Source organism: Atta colombica, unplaced genomic scaffold, assembly GCF_001594045.1.
Source record: "Atta colombica isolate Treedump-2 unplaced genomic scaffold, Acol1.0 scaffold126, whole genome shotgun sequence".
Lineage (NCBI taxonomy): Eukaryota > Metazoa > Arthropoda > Insecta > Hymenoptera > Formicidae > Atta > Atta colombica.
In genome coordinates, this window is record NW_017259213.1 from 2,595,674 (window position 1) to 2,606,924 (window position 11,251).

The 11,251-nt window shown below is 35.1% G+C and overlaps 1 protein-coding gene across 1 annotated transcript in view; it reads left to right on the forward strand.

Annotated features, from left to right (window-relative positions):
* The first annotated feature begins 3,473 nt into the window (after positions 1-3,473).
* LOC108695100 (neurogenic protein big brain) overlaps positions 3,474-11,251 on the forward strand; it is a 20,578-nt gene continuing 12,800 nt past the window's right edge. Inside the window, exons 1-2 of the mRNA XM_018204858.1 lie at positions 3,474-3,952; positions 6,340-6,466. Of these exons, the coding sequence (XP_018060347.1) occupies positions 3,643-3,952; positions 6,340-6,466 (437 nt within the window). The 5' untranslated portion in view covers positions 3,474-3,642. The remainder of the gene's footprint in view (positions 3,953-6,339; positions 6,467-11,251) is intronic.

An 11,251-nucleotide genomic window follows, 5' to 3' on the forward strand; every position in this document is an offset into this window, starting at 1 on the left:
GAAAATAGCTTGTGATTGAAGATATTATAAGTATATGTCACTTAAAATCGAGAAGCTTTCTTATTAAACCATTTTATTCACGATTCTCTCTTTATTATCGTTGATGCAGACCCGCACGAATTTGCATTTCTATATCGGAGTATTGGAACTGACATAAACCAGTTTATCGTGACTACTTAGTCTTAAGCTTGAACAAGACATGGGTATCATGCATCGAATTTGCCTTTTTATCAATTGAACAAATCATCATTAATCCATAATCATATATTCATGAAAAATCGATGTTGGAATGCAGAATGTTCGTATAATGTGATTCTCACAAGGTGACTGTTCACGTCCAACATTCGTCCGCGAAGTTGATCTAAATATACGCCATTATACTTGCTGTTCATGCCTCGTCGCGCGTACATCCCTTTTTTGTGGGAACGTGGACACTACGGATGCTCTTTGAACTCGTGGGAATAAGACCCACCACTGTGTTTCAAGTACATGTGCCTGCGTTGGTTTATTTATTAAATTTATTTTTATCATTCGCAGACTCCACGTTGACACTCGCGTAAATACGGATGCACACATTTGAGTCTATAAGTATCTTAACTGAAGGTAATACGCGTGATGCTAAATGGCTTTCATTATAGCACTTCATTCGCTTTTCCTTCGCTTGCCACTCATTCTTTTGTGTAGCCCAAATTCGTCGCTCCATGAGAAAGATTAAAATAATGCTCGCTTTATAATTATCATAAAGAGATGGAAATGTATATATATATATACTTACCCGCATACTTGCTTTAATTTAACGCGGCAAAGTTTTATAACAATTTTAAAACGCACAATTTGTATTTGAATAATTTGTATCGATTTGCATATATATATATATATATATGTATATAAAATATATATAAATATTAATTTATTTCTATTTTAAATCAAGGTTTTAAATCAATCTAAGAAGTATACCAAACAATCCTATTTCATATTATTATTATTATTTATTCTTTCTCTCTGCCGTTAAAAACAGATATCGAAATAAAAAAATTTAATGAAGACATATGGAAAACATAAATTTTATTAATTAAAAGATATGTGACTACATTCTGTAGTGTTCGTTATTTATGATACACGTACTTTATAAAATAAATATACGTTTTATACATATATTCTATAACTATACTTTATTATTACTCATATAGCAAAGCTAGAGTTTTCAAAAGAATTGCAAAAATGTGATTTTGAATATTTAGTTTATAATTAAAATGTTTATACGTTTTATAATTTACACGAATAAGAGTACGTGTGACGAAATATTTCAACATATCTACAAACTCCTTAGACCCATTCTTTTTGGCTGAACTTTTGCATCAGTTCATTTTTCTTCCTCTTCTTTCCTCCTGGAAAGATGAATCGATAGCTAGAGATACGCGAGCGAGTGATGTGTGTGAATGTGCAAATTATTCTTATAAGCCTGAATAAAGTTAATTTTTTCATACAAAAAGAACTAAAGTGTTGTGTTTGTGTATACCATCCTCATTGCGAACAGACTACAAGCACACAATGGATTATTCTCCGATAACGCGGAAGCTTACAAGAGACCATTCTGAGAGGAAGGAAGGAAGGAAGGAAGAGATTACTGAAGGCAATCTAGAGTCGCGAGAGAGGCTGAATCCTAGAATCCCGGAATTAATTTAACCTTATCAGTTGTAGATAAAACTGAGCGACAACCATCAAGTAGTGAGTGCCAGAGACATAATATAATTATTTTATCTGCGGAATTAATTAATTAGGGTAATTAATTGGAGAATATTCAGAATCCGGTCACACCTCTACTCCGGATCTAACCGTTGGGATCGACTGGACCCTACCCCGAACCTTGCAATCGTCCACTAAAATCCATACCCGAGGAAATAATTTATTTATATCATATAAAATTACAATGTACCAAGGAAAAAATGGCAGCACCAGTGCTAATAATGTCAGCGACCAGGAAAGAGATGATCAGCCAACCACCCATTTATATGACCATGACAGTGGATCAGCAATCGACAGGCAGATATCAATAAGATCAGGACTACACATAGAAACATACCCGTTGAGAAAAGCCGGACATTAAATTTTAATTAATTACCCACAGGAGACGATAAAGTTTGTTTGATGTATTATTTAAATTTATTACAAGCGTCGGTTACGATGTCATTGCAAAGACAAGCAATTGATGTTATAAAAGTAGTCCGTCGTCACGTGGCATTATTTGTTTTTTATTGAGTTTTTTATTTGACTTTATTAATTACATACTATGATTTATCCTTATCCATACGCGAAATATGATAAAGGAAATACTATATCTATTGCAGATAAAGAAAATTCTTGATTTAAAGCTTAAGAATGGCGAACTACAATATTGAGAATGTGGTTCATTGTCTTATAAAAACTAACACAAAACATTTATTAATTAATAAATCCCTTTGGATTAATCAAAAATGAATTAAGTACATTAGCTTTAAGATGATAAATAAAGATGATGAGAAATTAGAATTAAAATGCTCTTTCTAAAGAAACAGCCTGTTATTGAAGCATAAAATGTCCACTTATTATAAGTTATGAAAAGTATAAATTAATTTGCGTTTATTATAAATATTATTTTGTACTTTCACTGCGTGAAAGGCATTTTAATCCTAATTTTTAATTATAGAAATAGTTAATTTATTCTTATTTCTATTAATAATAATTGTATAGTTTAATTAATTATACGAGAATCTTATGAATTATAATGATATTTTAGAAAAAAAGAAAATTCAGAAATATAAAGAAAGACAAGATAAATAAATATTTATAAAATATTTAAAAGATAAAATGATCAGATGAATAATGTAAGTGTAGACAAAGCAAAGGAGGAAGAAATTGAGAATAAAATTATAGATTTAATAGTAATATCTTCATTTCTCTTTTTGTATAAACTTCTTATAAATAAATACATAATTTATACTTTCTGTGTCTAAAAACCATTTGAATAAAAAAATCGACGCACTTGGTTTTATAAAAGAGAAACAAGACTAAAAGTCAATGTACTCTACGCTTGAAAAATATCAAAGAATTAAAATTAGGAATGTCCGTGGAGTGTCAGTGTCAGTGGTACGATGTCGGTGATAGTGATGGAGAAGGCAGAATGCAGCTCTATAGATGCACCGATACGTAGGAAATAACGGTTGAAGAGAGGGGGTGGTACGATGGTGGTGAACGCGCGCTCGCACTCTGCAGGGCCCACTTGTTCGTTCTCCACTACGTCGGCTTGTCACTCGCGAGCGTGTTGCCGGTGCGGCAACATCGAGTGCGTTCTCCTTCGACCTGGCCGCGATCCCCGAGTTTGTTCCACTCGAGAGAATCGCCGGGAACCACCACGAACTATCACAATACCGAGGGACGTGAGAAAGAACAATCAGTTCCTATAAATTTTTATCCGCGAAGATCCAAGAGTGATAAAGATCTAAAGTGGTGGAGAACGAATCATCTATCAGTGATCGTAATTAACGATAGAAAAGTGCACGTGAGCGTCACATTGTGCGCAGAGCATGTTCTAAGGATTATTACTTTTTTTTATCGTATCATTTTTTTTCTTCATTCGGTGATCACGAAACAAAGAGACCGAGAATGGCAAACGAGACGTTGGCGCGCGAGGTGGACGCGCACATTGTGACTATTCTATCGAGGCTATCGGCCTTCCGAGAGAACAATGCCGATGTGACTGATAGAAAGGCACCCATGTCCGTCGAGGCACGCAGTTTAGAGCTATGGCGAGCGGTAGCTGTCGAATGTTTGGCCACATTCCTCTTCAGCCTCGTAGTGGCTGGTGCAGCCGCCGCCTCCGCTGTATCCGGAAGCGGCCTCTCTGCGTTAGCCACCGCTGTAGCTTCCGGTTTCGCTATCGCTGCGATCTCCCTCATCTTCAGCCACATAAGCGGTAAGGGTATTAATTATAATGATATTGTTATGAAAGTAATAAAATAGGGAGTCATGTACTCGTACATTTGTCATTGAGTTTCGAGAAATGTGATTTTGTCAGAATAACAAGATGATTCTTTAGTTAATACTTATATAAAGTTTTTGAAATTAAACATTTTTTAAATTAAAATAATTTTTATTTTTATAATTAAAAAATTAGTTAACTGTAATTTTAACTTTGTTTAATTTTTCATTTTGTTTTTATGATTTAGAAAGGAGTAATAAGTTCACTTATATATGTCTATTTATCTATATCTATTTATCTTTTTTTCGTTTCATATACTAGGTATAGTAAAAAGAAATCCATTTTTCCATTCAATTTCATGCAAAAATAATAGATTTCTTTTTACTACACCTAATATGTTAAAATTTTATATGTCAATGTTTTTTTATATACGTGAAATGAAAAAAGTATAGAGAGCGTTCTATTCCATTTATGCGTAACTAAAAAAATGATATTACATTAACAGCATTATTATAATTAAAAATAATTCTTGTTAATTTTCAACATTATTAATGAAACAAATATATCATGCTCTTATTTTAATAAAATGTTGTTTATTTAATTAATATCAGGGATATACCAGATATTCGGGAAGAATTGTCAAATGTTCGGTCCTTAATTAATATTTTAATTAAAAAAATAATCTTGTTAATATTAATGAAACAAATCTGTCCTTATTTTAATAAAATATTGTTTGTTTCGCTAATATTGTGTATTCAAAATAATAAAATTATTTTGAATTAAATTAATGCTGTCAATATAATAAACATTCTTTTTTCCGTGCAGTTCTATTTAATTGTTGTATTTCAAAGAGGAATTAGTTTTTTTGCATAAATATTCATAAAAACACTTATATTTACATGTAATAGTCCGCTTGATTTCGAATTATAAACACATTTGATGTTGCGTCTGCAAGGCTTCTACATAAAGCGTTCAGAGACTAATTACGTAAAGGGTCGCGAACTGCTTAATTCGACGATCTCGTTGCGTCAATAGTTCTGTTCCTTCTTGTACATAGGTTCATGAGCGACGGCCCTCGCGATTTCTCTCGATTGGCTCGTTAACCGATTACGCTGGCGCGGCCAACATTACTATATTGTGCGTGTCTGGAACGTATGTGGGCACTCTCGAGTACGTTCCGCCGGCACGCATGATACGCGACATACAATGCGTGTAATAAACTCTCGGTTGTCGTACTATATGCCGGAAACCCGATCGCGTTTGCTCCCGACTCGCTATCATTCCATAAATAAACGCAGAGAATGCGCGCGAACTTAATCCATTCAGACATTTCAGACTGTTGCACAATGTACATCAAATTTGAATATATCATCCCCCGAAATTTATTTACTCCTATTGATTATTATCTGAAAACAAATGTACGTAATAAATATACATATTGGAAAAATAGAAAAAAATATAATTTTTAGTATGAATTATTTATTAAAATATACAAAGAGAAAAATGTTTGATTGAATTAAATGGAATTCTGAGATGAAAAATGAACGATATAGAATTCTGATTAAATCTACTAAATTTCTGATTAAGTTTACTAAAAAAATTCTAGTTGAAATAACCAACATTTAGAATTTCCTTAGAAAATCTATTTAACCTAATTTAAAAGAATTTAACCTAAAATCTAATAGACTTATGCCCATTTCCACCAACGTAGATTAACTTTAATTAATCTCGGTTCAACTTACTCTTTGTCTTTTTCTAATCTTTAACTAGAAAAAAAACTAGAAAAAGACCAAGAGTAAGTTGAACTGAGAATAAAGTTAATCTACATTGGTGAAAACAAGCATTAATCAGAATTCTGGATCATTCATTTTCCAGATTTCCAAAGTTAATTCAATCAATATTTTTCTGTATTCTTGGATCGAATTAAAAAAAAATTTTAGTATGATTCCATTAAAATCAAATCTAAAGAAGTTAATCTCATTCATTAAGCGACCGTTTGTAACTTAAAAAGAATTCTATTTTATAATCCATATTAGAATACATAAGGTGATTAAAAATAAAAAATTCTCGCGTCGATCTAAAAGTATCTTTATTTTTTTCGAGCGCAAACGGGATGCACTGTCCCTGTTCGGGTCATCCAACCCATCGTCCGTAATTGAGCTCGTCTTATCTTATAACTTGTGTCACTGGCAATTATTTCTTCTTGGATTTATTAACGTTACAATTTTTAGTCAGAAATAAAAAAATGAACAGAAATGAAAGTCACTAGAAAGAAGCGTCGATCAAACCAACAGGGTATAAGTCGAGAGAAGAATTGTCCAATCTCCCTCTGTCTTCTTTGATTCTTTCCTTTTTTTATATGGAAAACTTTCTGCACGCAGGTGGACACGTGAATCCAGCGGTTTCGGTATCGTTTGCTTTGTGCAGACGGATTTCCCCACTTCGCGCTGTACTGTACGTGGCGGCACAATGCGGTGGTGGCATAGCTGGGGCGGCGATGCTTTATGGGTGAGTTTCGTCTTTGAAAATCAACATACCTTGATAGAAAATAATTCAGTCGGTTGCGCAAGATTGGTCGAAGTCGTCAACAACCGTTGAATAAATTTGAACGTAGAAAAACTTGGCAGATATTCTCTCACAAGATGGTTATCATTTCGCTTAGTATGAACAATGAAATGATTGACGATCTAGAGTGCAACGAAGATATCAAATATTATGATATGTCATGCAGAAGTTTTTTATTCTTAAGATATTTTTATTCCTAAGGAAAATCGTAAGATAATTGCAATAGCTGCATAATTTTTTTTATAAATTTGAAAAAAGGAGTTTAGATTTATTCTTTGAATTTTAATATAAATTTTTTAAATTCCTAAAATATAGTCGATAATTAGTTTTGTATAGAGTACCTTAATATCTAATCGCAAATGTAATTAGCAGTACAAAAATAACGAATATTAATAAAATCAGCGTTATCCGATGTGTAAAGTAGCGTGGGTCCTTGACAGTGTTCGGAATGAGATACACTGCTTTGTGAGGACAGCTGCTAGATAGAAGAACCAGGAAGGCATGTGGCCCATCCAAAGCTGGGCCGAGTTTTCTTCCAAGTGTTTCGTACCGTGGCCGGTGGCCTGAGCGAGTTTGGGAGGAGTCTAAATATTATCCACATCGTGATTTCTGTTTCACATCGGCTATGCGTAACAGTGAACAGGCAAATGTTTTCTTCGGCAATTTTAACGCTTTGTTTATGCCTTTCTTTGATAATTTCAAGGAAAATTTTTAAGAAGTGCATTGTTGAAGATAAAAAAAACGAATTTCATCGTTATGGATGTGCAAGAAATGCTTAAATTAAAATGCCATAAAAATATCATGCTTAAAAACTTGCAAGACCGATGCTCTTTTTTATGAGTATGTACACGATGAGTTCAACCGTAAAGTTCCAAGGACCAGGATTTTTATCCTTGTAGCTGTAAAAAATACCACGCATATCTTGCAAACGTAGATAAGTTCCTCCAACATGAAATATTTCGTATCGCATAAAGTAAACGTAAAGTATTTGTCGCCAGATATATAACAGTTTCATGATAATGATAATGCACTTTCTAAGTCTGAGACAAAATTCAAAAATATAAGCAAAATAATCGGGAATAACAGATTGAACCCATCTGAAATGTACATGCATACCAGATATACATGATTTCAGATAATCGAAATTTATTATTTCCTACCGATTTCCTATTGTCTGTACTTTTCAATTGTGTTTCAAGCTTTATAAACTTGATATGTTGGCACATTGTGAATAGAATAAAAATACAGCCCATTACGGACTTCGTGCCGAGGCATGAATATCCCAATTCGCCTCAGAAATATTATGATGTACGAAAGCACGAATACCTTCGAGCGATTCTCAAATAACCCCCTCGATATATGCAAGTCCGGTGCACGTGCTTCGATCTCGCCCGTGGGCAGACGGCCTCCATTCTCCTGAAGGGCGAGAAAAAAATAAAAAGGGAAAGGCGCGTGCATATACGTGTGTGTGTGTAGAATCGTGCGCTGGACCAAGAAGCAGAATATCGTTTGAAGGAGTGCGGGTAGATCGTCCTTTCGAAGCGGCAGCTGAAAAAGCCGAAAGAGTGCAAGGAGTGTGAAACGAAGCGAGAGCAACGGATAAGATGAGAGAATGAGACGACGACAGAAGGGGAAAGAGTGATATCAGGAATGCCTGAAACAATTACTCTACGTTTAATGCTCGTTTAATTTTCAGAGAGACATTTAAAGAATGAGAAAGTGTAATGTTATACTCTTCAAATAACGGCTGTTATTACACTGTAATATTACAGGAAGCGAAGTCTTACTTGAGAATAATCTCTCTCTTTCTCTGTCTTTTCTTATATATTAAAATTTATATTGGTTATATTTTTATCAATTCAATTTTATATATTTCTTAAATTTGCAGTATTTTTGTAACTTGAGAAGATCTATTCCAGAGCGCGAAATAAACGTTATTTTATTTTCTGTCTTTCTTTCTTTTTTAATGTATTTTTTAACTTAGATAAGATGCGAGTATTAAATCGTTCGAAGGAATGCAACAAGTTGGCACGAGAGACGTGTAAAATAAGATCGAAAGATGAGAAGAGAAAGCATTGAGGAGAGGAATGAAAAGATGATATCGTATGTAACAATTCCATATAATAATAATTATCGGATATTGACGAAAATATAAATTCATCGAAGAATGATATATTTAATAACTTCTCAAGCTCAGTAATTGATAACGAAAGATGAAGTATATACTGAAACGCTCGAAGAAATGCACGAAGTTGGCACGAGGGCAAAACAGGATGAAGGAGATCGAAGCCAAGTGATAGATGAGAAAGGGGGTGAAGGGGAGGAAAAAATGGGAGTGCAGGAGAGACGGTAACGAGAGAAGGTGAGAGAAAAACCGTGGTGGCAGCGCGACGGAGAGCGGAAGGAGAGCGACAGCAGCTCGTAAAGGCGGTGGATGAAGAGATGCGATGAGAGAAGTGGGAGAGGCAGAAAGAGGCACGCGTAATTGGCAGGCGAGGGAGAACTTCGGAAGGTGAGCACCTGCCTCGTACGTGGAGAAGTGGAGTCCCGGCGGTCCACCGCCTCGCAGCTGCCGCAGATGTTTCCCCGTGGACCAAAAAAGATCGCGCGGAAAAAGGAACGCACGAGGTGGCGGCGGCGAGTCGGTATCGTCGAATGAGGAGAGGACGAAGATAATGAATACTCATGCATGCACACACCAAGGTGGGACAAGTTTCACGGCATCGCATCGGGATCGGCCCGTGAAGGAGGACACGCCGCTTCGGTGTGTTCGAAGAGCGGCGCCGCCACTGCCGAGACAGATGTTCCCGCCGTTGCGTTGCGGAGATCATTGTCCGTTCTTCTTTTCTCCGCTCCGCTCCGAGGTTCCTTTCTTCGCCGCCGAACGATGTACCTCACCAAATTTGGCTTTATCCTTCACGTCGCGTGTCCGTGCTCGCGGCGCCTGCTTTCAGGATACTGAACCACCGATGAAATATTTCACTTTCTTACTTCAACAACTTTAAAGCTATAAATTCCGATCGAGCAACATTTTTACTATACATATTTATACATGTAAAAAATTATAAGCCTATTTAATTCGATTTGTGCATCCATCTTTTTTATTACATTCAAATTATTCTTCATCTTAACAATTATTATTCATTCATATTCAGTAATTTTATACAGTGTCGACAAAAACTCCAAATTTAAAATGAATGTATAATCTGCATTCATTCCAATGTGTCTGAAATCTGCACTACTGTTTTTTTTTTTTTTTTTACGATACACCTTTCCTACTGAATTGATACAAATCGGGTTTATTGCATGTATCAGCTGCAAGCATCATTAATATTAACGAATTACTCCTCGTATAAAGTAGGCCTGCAAGATAATCTACTATTTTCTTTTTTACATTTTGATTCTGCAAAAAAATCTGCAAAAGAATTATTTATTTTTTGTTATTGTTTTAAATTTTGATTTCTTATATCAGTATATTATATTCACTAACCCAATTGAATTTCTTAATCCTACTATTTCTTTTTTTCTACTCATCCATGCGAAGTGATGCTGCACGTTTCTATATATCTCATCACGTTCTCCATCTCGTGTGACACTTGCCCGGCCACCCTCCAACCACCATATGACCGCACAAAGAGGTAACAAGTGCGCGATATGTACTGAAATAATAATCGAACAATACTCTAGTTAACCGGACGGGGCCAACAGGGCCTTTCCCGAGACGTCTCGGGGGAATACCGGCGAGCTTGGTACAGAAAAAAAAGTCAGGGCGTGAGATCGAGAGAAAGAGAGAGAACGAGAGAGAGAAAGAGAACGAGAGCACGAAGAGTGCACTTGCATCTGTTGCGACTCCGCTGGCTAACAGCGGCGGGTGTAAAACACGCGTGGAGGCGATTTCCGGGAGGGGATGGAGGGGGCCGAGGGGAAAGAAATTATGGGGAACCACCAAGGGATGGGTTTTGGCGTCCCTATCGTCTCGTCCGGGATCATTCTCAGTGCCGACTGCGCGGCGCGTGTGAGGTAATAAATATAAAAACCATCCGATAAACCCCAAAGTGAGACTATCCGGGTCGAAAAACGTGATGGTAGAAGAGGGAAGAAAAAAAATGATAGAAACGGCAGCCGCGAATTTAACTATCCGTGAAAAATTTACTGTCATCTCTTCATTATATATACTTACAGTCTTACAGGATTTTTCCATTACTATTATTATCGGCAAGGGAGTAATTTTTTCCTGCAAAAATGATAAAAAGGACAGTAACTTTTATATTTATAAGGGCGAAAGACTTTATTTCAAAAGTTATTCTGCTCACATGTTAAGATAAAAAAAATCCGAAATCTCTTATTTATCTAGGCAAACTAGGCACGTGCTTAGAATCTGTATTTTTGAGCGTATAAGTACAATCGAGATAAACAAAGATACTAATAATATAAATAATGCAAATAATACAAATAATATAAATAACATAAAATAATATAAATAAGGAAATATTCTTCTATTTTGATTTTATATAAATTTCTATCTAAATTTTTTGGAGTGGAATCTCATTCTAAAGAGTAAAAATTGAGCCAGTCTTAAAAAAGAATAGCTCAATTTTTAATCTTTAAGAAAATGAGATTTCATTCTTTAGAGTAAGATTCACTCTAAAAGTTTTAGAGAGTACATATTGAAAATTATAATTTATTTATTTATTTCGTTAATTCTATAAACAATTTTTTCCTTGATCA